The 21,676-nt window shown below is 50.3% G+C and overlaps 1 protein-coding gene across 2 annotated transcripts in view; it reads right to left on the bottom strand.

The window, feature by feature from the left end:
• Positions 1-21,676, bottom strand: part of KNTC1 (kinetochore associated 1) — a 913,665-nt gene that overhangs the window by 363,508 nt on the left and 528,481 nt on the right. For both annotated transcript variants that reach the window (XM_078667574.1, XM_078667573.1), the window contains exon 47: positions 8,251-8,309. In XM_078667574.1, the coding sequence (XP_078523700.1) occupies positions 8,251-8,309 (59 nt within the window). The remainder of the gene's footprint in view (positions 1-8,250; positions 8,310-21,676) is intronic.

Raw genomic sequence — 21,676 nt, 5'->3', positions numbered from 1 at the left:
GGGTGCAAACAGTCGGTGATGCAGGGTAGGTTTGTGTGTGTTTCCCAGATAATACCAGAGTCCCTAGTACATATAAAGTGCGTCCATGGGGACGTGAAGAGCTACCGGGTCGCTTGTGTCCCCTTAGAATTGGAGGGGGGGCGGAAGACAGTGGTGAAGGTTGGGTTGTTGGACAGCCTACCGGAAGAGCTCATATTAGGAACAGATAACCCTCACTTCCTAGATCTTTTTTCCGAGACCTTGAAAAGAGGGGGAGCACAACCAGAGCCAGTACTCATAGCCCCTGATCCCTGGGAGGGCGACAGAAGCTTTCAGTTCGCCCAAGCCAATGACTCCACATTATTTAACGCCTGGGAACAGGCTCATGCAGAACAGGATAATCCCAATCCCAGATACCCGCGATTTCTGATACAGGACGACTTGCTATACAGGCAGGGGAAGCAGGGCGACCCTAAACAGCTCCTTGTCCCGGTATGCTTCAGAGAACAGGTTATGTTCTATGCCCACACACATCTATTAGCAGGACACATAGGCAGTGAGAAAACCACGCAGAACATCTTAAAGAATTTCTATTGGCCAGGGGTCTATCAGGACATCAAGAGCCACTGCCAGACCTGCGACGTGTGCCAACGCAAAAACATGCACAGACCCCCGGCTGCTCCACTGCAGCCACTACCGATCATAGGGACCCCGTTCGAGAGAGTGGCGATGGATCTCATCGGGCCCCTCCCGAAAACCGGCAGAGGAAACCAATACGCCCTGGTCATTGTGGATTACGCCACCAGATATCCCGAGGCTTTTCCCCTCAAATCACCCACCTCCAAAAACATCGCGGAGAAGTTCCTGGAATTGTTCTCTCGGGTGGGATTCCCGAAGGAGATACTCACTGACCAGGGCACTCCTTTTATGTCACGGGTTATGAAAGAGGTGTGCCACATGCTAGACCTCCATCAAATCAAAACATCGATCTATCATCCCCAGGGAGGTGAGGTACCCCACGATCGAAAAAGAATGCCTGGCGATCAAGTGGGCAGTGGATAAACTACGGTATTATCTGGAGGGACACACATTTAGCTTGTTCACCGACCATGCCCCTCTGCTATGGATGAGTCGCAACGCATCCAACAACCCCCGAGTCATGCGATGGTTCCTATCATTGCAGCCCTTTTCCTTCAAAGTCATGCACAAAAAGGGGAAGGAAAATGTTAGTGCGGATTTTCTGTCCAGGTATCCTCTCCCCGATCGGGAGAATCATAGGGGGGAGGTGTGTGACGGGGTGGACGCGGGTCCGCCTGGCTTACCTGTCTCACCTCTCTTTGAACAGCATACAGGGGCCTGGCGGGGAGCTGAGGAACAGGACGACTCAGACTCGGACGATACTGGTGGACCCTGTTACTTTAACTGGGCGGAGCTGGACAAAGACATCGTCACTGGACACGCCCCCTCGACTCAGGTAAAGGACGCCCAGGAACACACACAGGTGTGTTATGCACTCGGAGGAGGCGGAATTGAGAGCGACGGTGAGAGAAGAGGACGAGCGGAGATCGAGGACGGCGACGGAGGAGAGGCGGGAGCGGAGGAAAGAACAGGAGGCAGGAGAGGAGACGAGAGACCATCAGAGGCAGGAGGCAGGAGAGGAGACGAGAGAACATCGGAGGCAGGAGGCAGGAGAGGAGACGAGAGAACATCGGAGGCAGGAGGCAGGAGAGGAGACGAGAGAACATCGGAGGCAGGAGGTCGAGTCGGGACTGGAGGAGAGAGGACGACGGGGAAAGCCAGGAGGCCATCAGGAAGGCTCTTCGCCCAGCCACACTTCATCGAGGGAAGTGTGGCTACCAGAGGTACGGTCACGGCTTGCGGGCTGGGCGGGCTTTAAGTGGGCGAAACCACCGTAGCCGTACCACACTCACATCCTATGCACTACCCCACCCTCACTACCCAGCACCCTAGAGCCGAGTTGTGCACGTGTGAGTCCTCACTCCCTTTCCCTGTGTTAACGGTCCGACCAGGATCCTAAAGCACTGTTGTTTTTCATCCCCCCCCTGACGAGACGGCCCGACACCGTGGAGGAGAAGGACCGGACTCCCAGTCCCAGAAGACACCGGGACGAGAGGAAAACAGCGTCGGAGAAACGCCTTCAAAGACTGACGGAAGAGGCAGAGTCAGCACTTCCCTATTACCGGAAAACCATAAACCGCAAACGCACCTTTAAGTTAATAAAGCCAGCGTTACCCAGAATCCCTGTCTCTGTGAGTCTCCTTGAGGGGATATTACCCAGCGCAGCAGCCCCGTCCCCTCCCATACCTAAGGTCCAAGTCCCGGGCGACCCCGAAGTGCCACATAACCCCTCGCCAATTCTGGCGACGGGGTTAGCATTCCACCCTTCTAGAGGGACACGACATGTATGTAACCCCTAACCCCGGTTAAAGTCAGACATAGCCTCAGCTCCACAAAATGGATGCTGCCACCGAGACACAAGTCTGCCCTCCTGCTGCTGGGAGTCCTCCCAGAGCAGGAGGCAAGGACAAAGGGTTTCCTGCCAGGGGCGGTGCCAGCACCGTCCCAGACAGGGTTTTGTGTATTCCAGGTAGGCAGGGCTACAGAGGAAGGTGACTGCAAGTGGCACCCCGGTGCTCACTGTGCATAGGCCGGCTGAAACCAGTTCCAGGGGCACTCCAGCCCCTGGCCTGGGGAAAGCCCGCCAAGGAAGTGGGTGTAACCACCCCCCTCCTGGTCCCACCCCTAGGGCAGGACTTAGTCGCGTGCCAGCCCCCTTTTCCCAGATAAAGGTAGGGACTGGCCCCCTTCCAAACCAGATCATCTTTGGAATCAAGATACCACTTTCCACGAAAGGACTTCACGATTTCTTCCTCAAGATTCTCCCTTGTGGCTAAGGAGTAGTCACCCTGCATCCGCAGGCACCATCCAAGAACACTGCGGTCTGCTGCACGTCCTTCCTCCGGAATCCGACTGCCCAGCTCGACGAGACCCGGCTTCCCTGGCACCTCTGACCTCTACCCACCTCTACAGCACAGCTGAGAACCGTGGGTGCGACGAGACCTCGAGGGACCGGCCATCGCCAAGACTGCACGACTTCTGCACAGCAAGCCCACCGAGTAATTTCCTGGTGAGTGCTTTGGGGTCCGAGAAGCCCCCACCCTGAGCAGCTCCAGCACCGAAGAGCAGCCCCCCAGCATCTCCACGATCGGCGTGGGGCCCTTCTGCTTTTTGCTGCTCACCGCGTTGTTTGGCTACTAGCCCGCTGGCTTGTGGCCTTCCGAACGACGCCCGACGACAACACTGCTGCTGGTCTGGTTGCTCCAGACTGGCCCTTGCTTCCCTCCATCGGAGAAGTACCCTGGACCCTCCTGGTCCGGCTAAGACGCCATTTTAGGTCCACCGCATGGGCCTTGCATTTGCCAAGACTTGTTGCCCAATCTTGGGTCCCGCGACGTCGACAGCAAGAACCTTCGTGGGACAGCTCGCACCTCCATCCTGGTCGCCGACAACGCCTCCTGGTCCGAGAGACTGCAGAGCCCAGCAGCGCCCACTCACCTGACTGCGGTGACTTCGCCCGGTGCCATCCTGGTGCCCACTTAATCACTGGCTAGTGATTCAAGAACTTGGTCCCCTCTGCTTTCAGGTTTTCTTCTTCCTTGATCCAGGCTTGGATCCATCGAACTTTTCTTCACTGGTCGCCTGCCAGCAACTTCCTTCTTCCAGGCTCCTGGTCCGGCACGAGGATTCCCGACGTCTTTTCAGACCTATGCAGCTGCAGCCCCTGGGCTAGGTAACTTCGGCATTTCGGTGCCCCAGCATAGCCTCACTATCTAAGGGTCAGGATCCACTGTCGTTTTCTCCCTACCAGGTCGGGTTCGCCCGTGAACACTAACTTTGTGAATTCTAGCTTCCATAGACTTTGTCCCGCATCCCGCGTGAGAGTGCACACTCTGCACCCGAGTTCCCTAGGCCTCCTGCTAGTAATCTGAAGGTTCAGTAGTCCAGTCCTAGCGATCCCAAAGCCTCTGAGAATCGTTACTTACCTGCTAGTAATTCGCATTCCACTTTTAGAGTATATGGTTTTTCGTGCCCCTCGGGCATTTGTGTATAACGTGCCAACTTAAGTATTTTCATAAGAGTTTTGTTGTGTGCTTAGCACCCTGTCCTCATAAAGAGTACAGGGTTGTTGCGATTCTAATAAATACATTGTTTATTTTCATAACACTTGTGTGGTGTCCTTTCACTGGGTGTTCAAGGGGTAATGTGATGGTAAAACAGCTGGCTTAACACGCCCTCTAGAGTCTTAGCCTTAGACTGCTCGTATCCATGCTACTAGGATAGCTGGTCTATAAGGTTGACTTACAACCAATCATCAATAAGGGTTGTTTGGACTGATATATAGTGATCACTAGAATAGTGAGCACTGCACATCAGGCCAACTTCTCACAATCTGTCACTACTGTGAAATCTGGTTGGGGAAGGAAGAGGGAACGGCTGTTGACCCAATCCTGGTTCGTTAGCCACCACTGCAATTGGTGTGCAGTGCCCTTCGAGATATGGACGACATCGGAAAGATTCCCCTGATGCTGCACCCACTGGAACTTCAGGTCCCACTACAGATCCCGCACCTGGCAAGGTCCACCAGCATGATGCAGGAGGCCATGAGGCCCAACAGCCTCACCGTCAATCTCAATGAAATCTTCGATAGAGGCTGAAACATCGGTATCATGGCCTGAATATCTCGGACTCGCTGCTCAGGAGGTTAAACCCAAACTGCACTATATCCAGAACCGCTCCGATGAAAAGGAGCTTCTAAGAGGGAATCAGGTGTCACTTCGGCACGTTGATAGTGAACACCAGCGAATGCAGGAGGTTCGCCGTAGCATGGAGGTGGGAGAAGACAGCCTGGGACAAGCCCGCCTTCAATAACCAGTCGTCTAGATAGGGAAAGACTGGAACACCTGATCTCCGCAGATTGACTGCGACCACCGCCATCACATTAGTGAACACCCCAGGGGCGCTGGTGAGGCCAAAGGGAAGCACCGCAAATTGAAAGCGCCAGTGACCCACCGTGAACTGCAGGTAGTGACGAGGCAGGCAGGATGGAGATATGAAAGTAGGCATCCTGGAGTCCAGCGCTACCATCCAGTCTCCTGGGTCCAAGGCTGACAGGACCTGACCAAGAGTGAGCATCTTAAATTTCGCCTTTATCAGGAAGTAGCGGGAATAGTAACCACTGCCTACTTCGGTCCCGGGTACCCTCTCTATAGCTTCCTTGGACAATAGAGTTGAGACTTTCTCGCGGAGCAAGGCAAGGTGATCCTCCATCAGCCGATTGTACGCCAGAGGCACTGATTGGAGGGGAGGGAGAAACCCTTTGGGACTATTTGCAACAACCACTTGTCTGATATAATGTTTTGCCAGTGGTGGAAATGATGGCGTATTCTGCCACCGACTGGTCGAGAATGATCCTGGGGGATCGGACTAGGAAGGTTTAGCAGTGGAGGAGGGGATGGTGGCGTGGCTCAACTTCTGGTTTCCTGACCCACAAGGCTGGGGTGAACTACGTCCACGGCCCTCAGAGGTTGCTGAACTTGTGGAGCCCTCTGGCCAGGGTATGGTTGAAAGGAGTGAAATTGGATGAAGCCCTGGGGCGGTAGTGAGGCCCAAAGACTTGGCTGTGGACCACGAGTCTTTGAAGTGCTCAAGGGCAGCATCCGCCTGGTCTCAGAAGAGACGTGAGCCATCAAAGGGCATGTCTATGAGGTTGGCCTGGACATCCCTCCAAAAAACGATGTTTTCAGCCAGGTGTGGTGATGTACCGCCACTTTTGTGGAAATCGCTCTGCCTAGAGAGCCCGTTGTGTCAAAGCCAAATCTGATGGCAAACTTAGCTGCATCCCTCTCGCCTGATATAGCTTGGGAGAGTAGAGCGCGGTCCTCCTCCGAGACTCTGGGCAGCACCTGTGCTACCGTATCCCATATAGAATGGGAGTAATGGCCCAAGAGACATGCAGTGTTCACCGACTGCAATACTAGGCTGGCGGAAGAAAAGGTTTTGTTTTTGAAGTTCTCCAGCCTCTTGGCTTCCCTGTCGGGGGTGCGGAAGGGAATGCGCCATGAGAAGTGGAAGCTTCAACCACCAAGCTTTGGGGGTTGGGTTGGGTGGTGAGAAAGGTTGGGTCGCCCAGTTTGGGGCGATGGTGGCGAGCGATCATCCTATTAACAGGAGCCCCCACGCTGGGTTTGGACCCTGTCCCCAGAAGGACGTCTGTCAAGGCCTCATTGAAAGGCAGTAGGGGTTCTGAACTCGAGACCTCAGGTTGCAGGACCTCTGTCAAGACATTTGTCTTGCCTGCACTGTAGGAAGCTGCAGGTCAAGGACCTCCGCAGCCCTATGCACCACCAAGGCAAAAGATGCTCCCTCCTTCGTAGCTAGGGTAGGGAGGGGAAATCATACCAGTGTCTGGGAAGGTGCCCAGACAACTGGCTTCACCCAATTCCTCATACCAGTCCAGATCTTGTTGCGGGATTTCTAAGGAATCCTGCTCCCCTTCCCAGTCCTTTTGCTCCACTCCTAACCCTTCAGAATAGGGCTGAAAAAACGACATTGAGCCGTACGGCTCTGGTCTCTGCATTGTATGGCGCCTAACTGGCTCTGTGTCGTCAGGAATGAGGATAGGGGAGGTGACGCAGAGGACCTCTGCGCCGGACGCGACGCTGGGGCAGGTCGCTGCGGAGGTGCGACCCGTGTCGGTCCAGTCACGGGTCCACTCGGAGGCTGTGGCGCGGGGTCGGTTCCGCCGGCATGGGAACCACAGGGACCCCTCCATTCTCTGAGCCTATGGGCCCAAAGGAATGCCGGCAGGGTCAGAACGCCCAAATATATCGCACAGGGCATCATAAAACTATTTCAGTTGAGCGGGGGTCGCTCCCGGTCCTAGGAAGGGAGGGAAATGCGCAGCCGAAGTTCTCCCGCCATGCTTTGAGACAGGTGGGGCAAAGTTGAAGCACGCTTCGACTTCTTGTGGTGAATCTTACCTGACTTCGAAGATGAGGATTTTGAAGCACTGGAGTGGTGCTCGGACCTTCCTCTCGACCAAGACCAACTAGGCAACCTCTGCTGAGCAGAATGCTGGGCCGCGTGAAGCTTTAGGGACCGCTTCCTCAAAGTCTTTGGTGCCATGACCTGGCAGTCGGAGCACGACTTAGAGTCGTGGTTGCGCTCCAGGCACCAAAGAGAGGCCAAATGGGGTTCTGTGACCGACATGGCACGGTGACAGGCACCGCACAGCTTGAACTCCAAAGACTTCTTACTCAACATGACACGCCTACACACCAACGAAGCCGACCAAAAGTCTGTAAAAAAAATGACAGGCGGTAGCTCTCTTCAACGGATCGGCGCAGAAAGAAAAGAACTAACTTCAGCGCACCGGAGTGGCGGTTATATTGACGACACAGACATCACAACAAACACGACGCCAACAGCATCATGAAGAGTCGACTGATACCACCAACCGGCGCGCAGGGGAACTGCTGTGAAAATTCTTCTGGATCCAGCCTGACGCCTGAGAGTTCAAAGGTAAGGAATCTGCGGCTAGATGACTATCAGATAGTCATTTTTATAAAGCACAATACCGACAGGACATTCAAGTTGTTAAGTGTTATCTAAAAAAAAATAAAAATGAAGGCCTAGATTGGAACCCATTTATATAGCAGGTGTTTGTAGTAAAACAAAAGAAAGGCTTGCTGGGGAGGTTTCCAACCCTACCCACAATTTCAAGGTTGGAAATTCTTATTTTTATATTCTAAAAGTAGGTACATCCCCAACATGCACCACTGCTCATCATATAGAAAAAACAATGTTTGCAATAAGCCCAGTCTTGTGGATGAACTCCTTGTCAGAGATGTACTGTGAGAGAATTATGTTTTTCATACAGCGTGTTTACCCGAGCCACCTCAGATTAGTGAACATGAACCAGATATGCGTTATTGTTTTAACAGCATGGGAGGTGCTGATATACAAATTTGGAAGCTTCTGAAAGCTACATTCAAGATGGCAGGCTGTGTCACAGCAGCAAACATAAGATTTGGTTTCAGAAGCATTAATTGAGTAAGGAGGCTAAATCTATTTTATTTTGAAGTTTCATATTTGTGTCTATTTTACACACTGCTTCCTGTTGTGAGTGGGACAATTAGATTTGTACAAAACTAATGAAAGTAACACTCAGTTGTCAAATAGCATACTCACCTTCATTAATTTTGAAATCAGCAGAAGCTTGGGGAAGGTCTCTTCGTTAAGTTCTGCAGCTGCAAGAAAAAAAGAACTGGTCAGAGGCAGCTGGGGACAAAGCCGATTAAGGCAACAAATCAGCAAGAAAAATGAGGCCTAGATTCACACCAACCCCTAGTTGAGACAAAAAGATAGGTGCCTTTCATGCTTATGGCCTGATGTACAACAGTTTGCAGTCACATACCAAGTAATTAGCAAAATCACAGGGTTTTGCAACCACAAAACAGGGAATCGCAATGTACTAAAGGTATTTCTCAAGTTGGAAGAAAATGTTACTTATCTTCGTTAATGATAGTTCTGGTGGGTACATAAACTTACAATCTTCCTGCATATCCCTCAACTTCTAAATATCCTTTCAGCCGTTAAAAGTTTCCCAGCATTATCAAGTGGTGATATGAGGTTTCGGATGAGATTCCAACTCCTGAGCATGACAAAGTATACTAGATGCCAATTAGATGGAATTTGTTTGGCAGATGGTAACTGTAGTGCTGTGTCAGTTTGCAATGACTGAACCCTTGTGACTCCTGATGGACTCCTTAGACCTGTGACGTAAGAGTAAAGGTGAAGTGAATGCAGTTTTCGATTACATGCAGAAAATACATGCTATACTAACCTTTGTGTGTGGCGTAGTTATTGGTGAGTACCCCTGCTGGGAATGACGCTACAACTAGGGTCATTAGGGGGACCAGTAACCCAAAGATAGTCAGTGCTCTCCCAGAGAGTCTGCTCATGTGCGCTATGTGTGCCTACGTCGAAGGCCGGAATCAATGTTTGGCATATGTGGAATCAAAGTGCAGCCCCAGTCCGTAAAGCCTCTGAAGATAACAAAAGCGTCACTGAGAAGTCTACACGTCATAGGCCAAGAACCTGCTGGGAAGGCCGTGAAGAGAGGTACTGCACTACTACTACAGAACTTAAAATCATACGGAGTGATAACACTATAGGCGGATGCAACCAGGTTTTGAAAGAGCAGCAAACAGTGACAGGAAATTGCAAGATAACGCTATGAACAGAAGCGCTGCAAGACAGATCAACTAGATATAATACAGCACAAAGACGTCCAACGGCATAGCGATACCCATACAGGAAACAGTTATCTGCTTACCAGTACTCAGTAAAGAGAGTTGTCATGCCACAGTGCTGGAGGGAGTGACCCCAGAGGAAGCACCCATGGTTGTGCTTGTGGAGCTATCCATACCAGCAGCAGCCCACCACCAAATCGGCAGAGTGGGGCTCAGAACAACTCCAGAGAACTCCAAAATTCAGACATCCGAGAACAGCAACAGGAATCATAAAGTTTGCTTTTGTAAGGGAGACCAAGAAAGAGGTCACATATCCTGTCATCAAAGATGACCTCAAGGATAGAATATCACAAGGACTCAGAGATGGTTTTCGTAAACAAGACCAAGCAGCATTGAAAAGAACACTACTCTCCACATCAGTCAGTTACACCAATGGTTAAAATACTGCCGCATTCTTGAAACCACCACCGCCTTTTGATACTACCAAAAGGTTGAATATTGGCGACAGGTGGACTTCCAGGATAGAGACATTTGATGATTTCATTGATGTGATAGAAGAAGCAGAAAAAATTAGGATTATCAAGTACATTAGGAATCTTCTGGTGAAGGTGTAAAAGAAGTCAAAGAAAATGCAGCGAGCTGACACAATTACATATAGTCAAAGCAAAGCAGCCTTGAATCTCAAATTCAATCCAGTGCAGAATGTAGATTATGAAAGGCAGATTTTCAGTCAAGAACGACAGAAAGCTGGTGAGACCATTGTTGAATTTGATGAAAGACCGGATATGATCATCAAGCACTGTCAGTTCAATGAATTTAATGATGAGGAAGTCATACGCCTCAGAGTGATTGATGGATGCCTGTCCGATTCATTCAGACGACAAATGCTGAGAGAAACTCAGTCTGGAGCGATTTCTCATGGCTGCTGGAGCGAGTTCTCATGGCTGCGAGAGCTGAAGAGCGTACAAATCAACAAGCTACTGACATGGAGGCTGGTAGTGCCCAGAGTAAGTCAATCAGGAACGTGAGAAGGAAGGTAAAAGCGCATAGTCGAGGGATAGAGAGTGAATTCACCACAGAAAAAGGAGTTATGCTTCAGGTGTGGATTTTCGTTACCATACGAAGGTAAATGTCCCGTCATTGGGCAGGTCTGCAAAGGCTGTGGAAAGGAGAACCGTTTTGTAACAGTGTGCAGTGCTAAGGAAAAAGTAAGTGCGTCATGGCGCAAAGACAAAATGGCTGCCCGAAAGTTCCAGAAGCGATGTTTGACGCACGCCTACAAGGCCAAGCAACTACATCAGCTGAGGCAAATCAACACGAAATAAAATTGATCAGCATCTAAATCTTCAAACAGTTCTTCAGTATCAATGTCAAGTGAAAGTGAAGAAGATGGTTGAGCCATGTCGATGTTGACCTCCGTGAAACATGCCCATGATGGACTGGCTGCATGTGAGGAAAAATACAGTTGCAAGAAAAGTTGATACGACAAAGCACCATAGTCATTAAAAGTCAATGGTTGTTCAATATTTTTCATTATTGATAGTGGCGAGTCAATAAATATTACACCTGAGGAGAAATATTATGAACTGTCTCCATTGCCTCAAGTTATGCCATTGAAAACTAAAATGTATACGAGGACTGAATCAACGCCCCTAAAAAGTCAAGGATGATTTGTAGCAATGATGAAACACAAGAAAACAAATGTACAAGCACCCATTTATGTACTTCAATGTACAGCATCAAGCACCTGTTTCCTCAGCTTCAGCACAGTAGCTGATATATGACTGATATCTGTAAACTATAACATGAATGCTCATCATAAAATAGTCAACTTACACATTAAGGAGGATGCATGTCCTATTGCTCACAGAAACAGTCAAACTGCCTTTTGATTATAGGAAGCTGTTGAAAAAGAAGTTAAACCCTTACTCAAACATGATACCATTGAGCTTTCCACTGGTCCAACTCCATGGGTTTTTCCCATAGTGGTAGTACCAAAAGGACAGTGAAGGAGCTGTAAGCATCTGCATTGATATGCATCAAGCGAACAAGACAATTGAAAAAGAACGACATCCAGGTCCGCACATTGCTGACATAAGGCAATTGAATGGTGCAAAATTATTCTCTCACCTTGATCGGACTAAAGGATTTCATCAGTTGGAACTTAAAGAGAATTGCAGGTACATTGACACCTTTTCCAAACATTTTGGAATTTCCCGTTCCAAAAGACTACGTTTTGGGTTGTCATCAGCTGCCGAGGTGTTTCAAGATGTCATTTAACATATCATACAGCCTGTCATGAATGCTTTCAATTTCAGTGATGACATATTGGTTTTTGGAGCTACACAGAAGGAGCACAATAAAGCTCTCACGCAAGTGTGTTTGCTCGTTGATGCAGGCTTAACTTTGAATGCTGAGAAATGAGAGTTCCATAATAGGAAGTAAAAATATTTTGGTCCTCTTTGCTGATGGGGTTATGACACCTGTTTCCGCTAAAGTGCAAACGTTGTCAACTGCCAGTCCCCGAACAAGAGGTTTCCATGTTTCGTTCATTTCTCAGCTCTTGCTCTATATACATACAAGACTTTGCCACTGTCAGTGCGCCATTAGGAGACTTGACAAAAAAAAATAGTACTCCGTTTCATTGGTCATATGAATGCAAGCAAAGCTTCCAGAAAATCAAACAAGCTATCAAGAATGCTAATGAAATGGCATACTTTGACCCTAAGCTTCACATCAAGGTTGTTGTTGATGCCAGCCCTGTCGGGTTAGGTGCCATTATGGCACTAGACAGCAGGCACCCAAAAGCTCGAAGACTTATTGTGGCATATGTAAGCAGAAGTTTGTCCCAAACCGAACGTGCTTATTCACAACTTGAGAAAGAAAGCTTAGCAGTGGTGTGGGCTTGTAAACATTTCAACGTATTCTTGTATGGGCAGCCCTTCACACTTGATAGATCATCAAGCATTGTTGACCGTCTTTCTGAAATCATGTACCCTAGTTACTATTTAGTTGGAACAAATTGTAATTGCCACGAGTCAAGATAGTGACATGCTAAAAGTACGAGTTACCTACCTTCGGTAACGGTGTATCTGGTAGAGACGATTCTAGCCACAGGTTCCTTAACGCAGAATTATCCCCAGGCGTGAGACTGGATCCGGAAAACTTTTTGCCACAGCATCCCTGCGTGCCGGCACCATGTGACTCCGCCCTGACGTCGTTCGCGTTTGTGACGTCAGCGAGGATACATAAGTCCCACCCCGGCGTGCCTACATCAGTTTTCTTCTGAGAACTTTTCAGCGCCACAACGTGGAGCCATCACAAACAAAAACTGTGAGAATACTGAAACAGTGTGCAAAAAAATCAGCTAAACAGAAAGGGAAGAAACGAATGGGGAGGAACAGCACCATCCAGAATAGTGCCGGGCACTATGGCACCAAAAGTCATGGAAGGAAAGAACAGAGCACAACTACAGCAAGGAAGCCTGCAAACAAATACAACAGCCTCCCTGGGGGCAGAAAGCATGTGAAAAATTGCACAGCAGACGAAGAAGTCTGCAACCACAGCACAGAACAGAGAAGGGCATCAAGGTCAGAATGGAAGAGGAATGACAATTCACCCCCAGACAACACCAGCAGGGAGAGACATCTCCCCAAAATGGCTAAGGATCGAGATTCAGCCAGAGACCTCAACCCCAAGGACTGCAGAGGAGTCAAAAGTGCAATCAACAAAAGGAAGAAGAGCAAGAGCAGACCTCACACTGGAGACCAGGGTATAGGGGCGCAGAAGCACCCATGAAATCATCAACCAATCACCAGAATGGAAGAAATGGAGCAAACAACAAGACTAGCATCCCCCTAGGGAGGGAGTAAGAAAAGACACTTGCAGAAGACCACCACTCGGAGGCAGGCGAGTGCAGAAGACCAAAGAAGGGTCCTCGCAGAACGGGGAGGAAGGGCGGGTCGTGAAGGAATCTGCAGCTAGAATCGTCTCTACCAGATACATCGTTACCGGAGTTAAGTAACTCCTACATCTGATAGAGACTGCTAGCCGTAGATTCCTTAACGTAGAATAGATACCCTAGTCATACCCAAGGGGAAGGAGGGTCTGCAAGAGGACCTCTCCAGCTCGGGAGAACACAAGACCCCAACAGGGAAAAATCACAGGGACAGGGAAAATAACCCAGTCCTCCCCAACAGGGGATGAGTCACAGGGACAGGGGAAAGAGCCCAGTCCCCCCCAAGCAGAAGAGAACCTCAGCATCGTGGAAGAACACTGATCCCACAGGGGATGTGATATAACGACAAAAGAGGCAGCCCAGCCCACACCAGGCAGGAGAAAGCAAGGGCAATACGAAAAGAGGCCAGCAGTCAATGTACCAGGGACCTCCACCGGAAGCCCCCAAGGTACATGCAATGCAGAGGATTACCAAGGAAGAAGAGCAATCCAGAGACTCCAAGGAGAAGGGGTAGAAACGAAGACAAGAGCCCTCCACAGGAAACACACCCAGTGAAGAGGGCAGCGGAGTCCATCACAGCTGGAAGTCAACAGAGCAGACAGAACAGCGCCTCAGCAATAAGGCAGGCGGGAGAAGAAAAACATAGTCCCACAAGGCTCCCGCAAAACAAGAAGCAGGTGTGTCAGGTCCCACTCCATGGCCCCTGGCCATAGACCAGAAAAGCAGGCGGGCGCAGCTGGACGCTGACCAGCGCCACAAAACTAAATGTCCAGACCACATCGTCAAGGCAGGCGCAGCTGGACGCCAACAAGAGACTTGTCGGAAGATAAGAGGACAAACAAGTAGGACGAACCAAGCCGTCCACACAGGAAAATAACCCCTCTGGAACACCAGACAGAGGACCAGGCTGAACCGAAGATAAAGGGCAAAAACACCGCAGCACAACGCCATAGATGGCCAAGAAACCGCACCAGCGGCATACAGCGACACCAGGAAGGGCGAGGAACCCGCAAGGAGGAGTCCACACCTTCTCAGCGTAAGACAGGGCTATACAATAGCTACAAGTACCCCACGTAGGGTAGGACACGTCCCAAAAAAGTATGGGAACCACTCTTAGGGAAGAAAAATCCCGCTTCAGAGAACAAAACTATAAACCTATGGCAGAAACCACAGAAGGTTTAGAATTCAGCCAAAAGGAAATTCTGGTCAAAAAAAGGGGGGCTGTACAAGCAGCCAACTGAAGAGAGGGGCCAACCAAGGACCCCGAGGGCAAAGCAACCCATACAGAAAGTGTAAAAACCACTCCACACACCAAACACCAGGAGCAAGTGGGAAAACATCTCCCACCAAGTCCCGGAGGATCAACAAACCCGCCTACTGAGGAGGAGGAGGAGGACGGAGCCCCGCAAGAAGACGCTAAATGGAGGAGTTCGCATGAGTGTTAAACAGAAGGACCCCATCAAAGGGCAGTTCAACCAGATGCTCCCTAATGTTTCCAGGAAACACAGCATCACGTAGCCAAGCATGGTGACGGAGAGCCACAGAAGTGGCAATAGCACGGCCGAGAGCATCGGCAACATCCAAAGCCGCACGAAGAGTAAACACGGCCAACTCCCTACCATCCAACACATGGCCCCGCAGATCAGCACGGGCACCCTCCTGGGAGACATGAGAAAGAAGGGACTCCACAGAGTCCCACAGGCTGGATGTAGCCCTGGTCAACACACACAAAGTGTTAAGCGCCCTCAAGGCAGCACTGGAAGAAGCGAAGACATTACGCCCCCATGAATCTAACCACTGGGTCTCCCGAGACGGAGGAAACACCACCACAGGCAAGCACGGAAAGGCATTCCGCAGAAGAGCACCTTGAGTAGAAGGGTGGAAAGAAAGGTAGAGCGAGTCGTGCGGTGAAGGACGGTGGCGATGCAGGAGCGCCTGAGGCACCGGATCGCCTGTGGCAGGGCGCCCCCAAAAGAGAATTATGGAGTGATGCTTCAAAAGGATGGAGCAACTCCCGTCCACCAGAGCCCTGGTGGAGAACTTCCAGGAGGTTGTCCGTAGGAAATGGAGTGACAGGTTCACCCATCCGCTGAATACCAGCAGCTATGGAAATAGCCCGAACAAAGGCAACACTGGCCTCAGTAGGGCGTCGCGGAGGAGAAAGTAATCCCTCCGTTGGCGACGGTTGCAGACTGAGCCGGCCGTCCCCAAGTCCAGGGGGGAGCGGTCAGCCCCAGAATAGTGGGGGATCCACAGATGAATGGGGAACCCGAGGGGCCCCTGGAGAAGGCAGAGAGGCTGGTGGAAAAGCCAGCCATGGAAAGAAGGGTTCGAGGATTTAGGCCGTGGGGATGGCAAGGAGCCCTCCCTGGAAGATGCCAGTGAAAAGGCAACATGTCGGCGCCCCGTCTCCGGGGAGGAAGACCCCAACAGATGACAGACCTCGGAGAGGAAGGAACCTCGGGAGACGGATCAAGAACCTGACGCCGGTGCGGCTCCGTGGAGTCCGCCACCGGCGCCTGACCGACGTCGTTCGGAGCCTGTGTGGGCATTTGCGGCGCTGGGTTGACCTCCGCCACCACGTGCTCCCCAGGAGACCGGGGCAGGGTCGACGCTGGTACGGCGAAGAAGCGCTGCCGAAAAGGCGCCTGCACGGCCTCAGATGGGGCATCCGCCCTCGTCGAGGACCAAGAGGGACTCGGAAAAGTACCCCAGGTCCCAGCCTCCACCCGTGACTCCATCGGAGCCGGGGTTAAAGGCTCCCGGCACCGGCTCGGTCTCTGTCGAGGCAGCCGCCTGCGTAGAGGACCGAGGGGGACTAGGAGGCAAGCCCGGAGTCCCGGCGATCTCCTGCGATGCCACAGGGAGCCCCATAGGCATTTGCGCGAGGCAGGGACTCCAGGTGCTGAAGAGGGAAGCCCCGAAGGACTACACATCGACGACACCACCCTCCTACGACCTGAAGCCGGACCGGAAGTCCCCGCGCAAGGCAAGGGATCCGCAGACGTCTCAGGAGGTGGAGCAGGGCCCTAATAAGCCTGCAGAGTCGCAGCGTAGGCTGTCATTTGGGCCCTAGTCGCCCCTGAGCCGGGAAAGGGCGGGTAGGAAGGCGACAGGCGGGGCGCATGTCACGAGGGGAGCCGATGCCCACCGCTGAAGGAGGACAGGGCCTCTGAGACAAGCCAGAGGACCTACCGGCCGACGAACCACGCCCTTGGGGCCGTGGCGAAGGACGAAGTCGCAGACGAAACCGGCAGCTCCTTGCTTCAGAGGTAGGGGATGGACGCTGGGATGACGCCGACCTGGACAAGCGCACCGACAGCAATTTCATCTGGCGCTCCCGCCGTGATTTAGGCTTAAGGTGCTGACAGGCATCGCAACCCGTCAAGACGTGGTGCTCACCCAGGCACCACATACAGATCGCGTGAGGGTCCGTCGTGGACATGGGACGCGCACAAGAGGTACACGTCTTGAAGCCCGAAGGCATTCGCACACTGTTCCACTAACGCCAAAGCGTGAAAAGAATTGAAGGCCTGAAAACAGGCCAGGACACAATCCGGATCCGCGTTGCACGGGGAAAAGAGAAATAAACTGACGTAGGCGCGCCGGGGTGAGACTTATGTATCCTCTCGGACGTAACAAATGCGGATGATGTCAGGGCAGAGTCACGTGGTGCCGTCCCCCCGGCACGCATGGATGCTGTGGCAAAACGTTTTCTGGATACAGTCTCACGCCAGGGGATAATTCTACGCTAATGAATCTGCGTCTAGTAGTCTCTATCAGATATAGTATGTACCAGGAAGAGTTCGCAAAGGTAATTTGTTTTTTATGCGTGTATCAAGAGGGAGAGAGAGGACCAGAAAGCTAGTCCTTATCCCCCGAATTATATGTCAATAAATCAAAAATGGACTAGCTAAATAATCAAAAGAAAATAAATTGTTTTAATTTATCAAGGACTCAAGTATGTTTTGTCAATGGTTTGTGGCACCTGGTAGGTGTGCTCATAAAGCCCTCACCCACCAACCTAGTTGGTGGCATGCTTCATCATCGGGCCCACCCAGTGACACCTAGCGTGTCCCGGGTGTGCTTCGACGCCTGGAGACAGCGGAGCAGGTATGTCGCTGTGTGTGCGGTGAAGACTGTTATGGATTGTGAATTTAAAACGGCTTGGCGGGGATCCCAGTGCCCGAGGGCAAATACACTTTATTAGCTGGGTCCCCGTCAGCGGTTAAAAATAAGGCTATGTGTGCAGCGAAGGAGGCAGTACAGGTCCACGGCAGGCTCTGACCAAGAACTCAGGTCAACCCATGCCACTTCTCAAACCATGAAGTAGCACTTTTGACAAACTAGCGTGTTTTCTTGAGATGGGAATTCCCCACTCACACATAGAAAAACACTTTAGGGCGTGTATACACATAGTCTGGAAATACACCCACTAGTTTTAATTGCACACACCTTTTTTACCCGTCCTGAAGAAAGCCAGCATAGTAATAAGGCACTGGCTGAAACATGTTGACACACCCCAGGATGTGGGAGGTCGTAACTCGCCTCTAACATCCAATAGCCTTATTTTTAACCGCTGACGGGGACCCAGCTAATAAAGTGTATTTGCCCTCGGGCACTGGGATCCCCGCCAAGCCGTTTTATATTCACAATCCATAACAGTCTTCACCGCACACACAGCGACATACCTGCTCCGCTGTCTCCAGGCGTCGAAGCACACCCGGGACACGCTAGGTGTCACTGGGTGGGCCCGATGATGAAGCATGCCACCAACTAGGTTGGTGGGTGAGGGCTTTATGAGCACACCTACCAGGTGCCACAAACCATTGACAAAACATACTTGAGTCCTTGATAAATTAAAACAATTTATTTTCTTTTGATTATTTAGCTAGTCCATTTTTGATTTATTGACAATTTGTTTTTTATGCCATAGATTCCCCACCTTTAGAATAGGTACAAAAGGAGTAACTTCCAAGGTAGAAGAGTCTGTGGAGTGGGCTCCTGCGAAACAACCCCGCATGGACAAGTCGTGCTTTAAAAAAGGGGTGCTCTGTTGCCCACATCTCATCTTGGCAGATGTCTAGAACAGGCCCTCCGGGTGTCAACATAGTGGCAGCAGCCTTAGCTCTGGTGCCCTCAGTCCTTCCAGAGGCTGCTTCTTGGCAAATGCAGCAGATCTTAACATACAGACTATTTTCCCCAACAGAACCCTTTTCTGCACCATCTTACACTTCTTACCACCAGAGTACCTCCCCCTCAAAAACCTAATCATCCACCCAATGGTCTCCAATGTAAATGTCCACCGCAATGTTGGGATCCAGTTGATAGAGTCTCTCCTCATCTTTCGAGGAGTAACGCAGTGCAAAGGATGTTGGGAGGGTGATGGAATTGTTCACATGCAAAGGTGCCACCATTTTGGGCAAAACAGTTACCCTAGTACTCAACAACAGTTTAACTGGAAAAGGTGGAGTACTATGGATGTACTGAAATGTTCACTCACATGACGAACTGAAGTGATCGTAATGAGGAGGAGGGTGTTGATAGTCAGTAAACACAATGAGTAACTGCGTACTTGTGTAAAGGGGGAACCCATGAGAAACGCCAAGACCAAATTAAGACCGCACTGTGGCATTACAAAGGGTTTGGGAGGGAACATTTATCAAACACTTAATAAAAACGAATCAAATTTGGTGATTGAAAAAAGTATAATTGGACCATCAAACTCCAAAAGGACTGAAAAATAGACTTTAATTGTGTAGTACCTTGCTGGGCCACAGATAGGAACAAACAACGATTTGGCTTGTAAGAGGGTTTGTGTTTAACACTCCGCACCAATCCACAAATTAGTCCAGACTCCTTGTGTCAACTGCCGTTGAAGAGGAGCACCTGGTTGCCAGGATGACATCCATAACCTTAAATGCAGATCAAACGTAATCAACTGCTGCCACTCAATCTCTGCGCGTGAAGGTGTGGATTGCAAATGTTCGGGTGCAGACCTTGCAATGTTGCTGAAACAGAAGATCCTCGTGAAGCGGTAGCCTACTTGGAGGACAGATGTTCATGCCCAGAAGAACAAGTTAATTCCCTTTAGTAACGCTCTTTCTGATGGATACTCTAACCACAGATTCCTCACATGTAAAACATCCACAGGCACCATACTGATTCTGCAGTTTTTTCAGCATAGACTATGCAAGTCAGTAGATGGTGTCATGCAGCACTGGGCCAAATCTAATCTGCCCTGTGACAGTACAAGGTTAATGCAAGTGCCGCCCATGCAATCTGTCAGAGTCTTTCTGAACAGTGCCAGCATCCTAGGTTGTGGAGTCCCCCCCTCAACCCCCCCCCCCAAAAAAATTACAATTGTTTACAACAGTGTGCAGCTCTCTAAATTAGGACTTATTTGATGGAAAAGAGTCCTTCCACAGACCGAGGAAGCAGACATTGAAGAATCTGTGGATATAATTAGGATTCTGCACAACAAAAGGGCGACATCTATTCCACCGTTTGAATCTGAATATGGTAGTAAGGCAAAACAGCACACAATAATTATTTATGAACTGCTTTTAGGGGAGGATGTTTGCTTGGTCGCATTACAGATTTCCTCTCCCTCCCCTCTTCGGCTATTAATAGACGGTGATAACAAAGGTGAGTCACTTGTTCTTCTGATGGATATTTCTAACTGCAGATTCCTCACCTGTAGAATAGATAACAAAGAAGTGATTCCCTTGCAGGACGGAATGGCCAAAGTGCCTGTCCAGTCAGACGTGGCAGTCAAGGCAGCAGTGCTTTGTGAACGTGTGAACTGATGCCCACTTAGCAGCTTGAGAAATATCCAGAACAGGAACTCTGCATGTAGGTGCAGTGGTAGCAACCTTGACTCTGGCCAGTGCATGGAAGATCTTAATACACAGGACTGTCCACGTGGATAAGGTGGTCTTCTACACTGCCTTGGCTTTCTTTGCCCCTGCCCACCCCATTAAAAGCTGATCACCCACCCGATGGTGTTTGGAGACGTACATTTAAATGTTCAGTGCTCTTTTCAGGTCCAAACGATAGAGTCTCTCCTCTCTTTAGAGAGGAGAGGTTGGGCAAAAAAAGTTAGGAGTATAATGGACTTTGACATGAAAGGGAGTAACACCTTAAGCAGAAAGGATACTCTAGTGCCCAGCACCAATTTGTCACGAAAGAAAGTAGTGTAGGGAAGCTGGAATGACAAGCTGAAGTAATGGCTATGAGAAATACCATTTTCATAGTTACGAGACATAAGGGAATGTGGAATGATTCAAACTGGGAACACAAAAGAAAAGTAAGAGCCAAATTAAGGTTCCACTGAGATATCACGAAAGGCTGAAAAATGTGAACGAAACCGCATGTGATTTGTACTAAGATGGTGGGCCCGGTAAAATGTAAAAAGGCCTAAAGGACTGATAGCTAACCTTTAACAGTGCCCACTGCACGTCCTTGCTGGGCCAAAGACAGATCCAACAGTAACACATCCGAATGTGTGGTATGCAGCGGGTGTGGGTTACAGATGGCACACCGAACCACAAACTTGTCCGATCATACAGGGTAAACAGATTTTGTACACAGGATGCCTAGCTGCTGGGATTACAGCCACTACTTTGGAAGGGAGATTGAATGCAGTCAACTGCCGGCACTCAATCTCCACAAATGGAGGTGTAGATTGGGCAGGCCCCAGTGCAGGGCCCTGCCACTGCAACAGGATATCCTACTGAAAAGGAAGCCTGATCTGACGACAGAAGTTCATGTCCAGAAGTTCTGGGTAGCACACTCTACAGGCCCAATTTGGAGCCACTAGCATGACTTGGGCCCAGTCATTCCTGATCTTCTTGTTCACTATCAGGTAGGTGGCATGATGCTCAATCCAGCATCAGAGGCACAGCGCCTCTTTGCAAAGGACTCCACTCTACTCTGTTGCGGTATCACACAGCAGCAATTTTGTTTGGGAGACTTTGCACTATTTTTCCCTTGATGGTCGGCAGGAAACCTTTCAAAGCCTGGCAAATGGCTCGCAGCCCCAACAGATGTATGTGGAGCCTGGATTTCATCAGAGGTCAGCGTGCTCTACCTCTCCCAGATGACTTCTGCAGCCCAGCCGGGACACTTCTGTCACCATCATCAGCTCTGAGTAGGGAAGTAAGAGGAGTCTGTTGCTGGTCTGGTTGCAGTCGAACAGCCACCACTGAAGATCTTGCACAGTCTCCTCTGAAACCTAAAAGACACCTCACAGGTTTTCTTGGTGCAGGGTCCACAAGACTTCAGATCACACTGCAGAGGCTGCATATGCCACCTGGAGAAATGGACAAACAGGATGCATGAGGCAAGCACAAAGCTGCTCTCACTGAGATCCAGGACTAAGTCTGAAACACAGGAATCAAAG

Source organism: Lissotriton helveticus, chromosome 11 (genome assembly GCF_964261635.1).
Source record: "Lissotriton helveticus chromosome 11, aLisHel1.1, whole genome shotgun sequence".
In the NCBI taxonomy this organism is placed as follows: Eukaryota; Metazoa; Chordata; class Amphibia; order Caudata; family Salamandridae; genus Lissotriton; species Lissotriton helveticus.
Note: the sequence above shows the minus strand (reverse complement) of the source record. Positions and strands in the feature narration are given on the sequence as shown.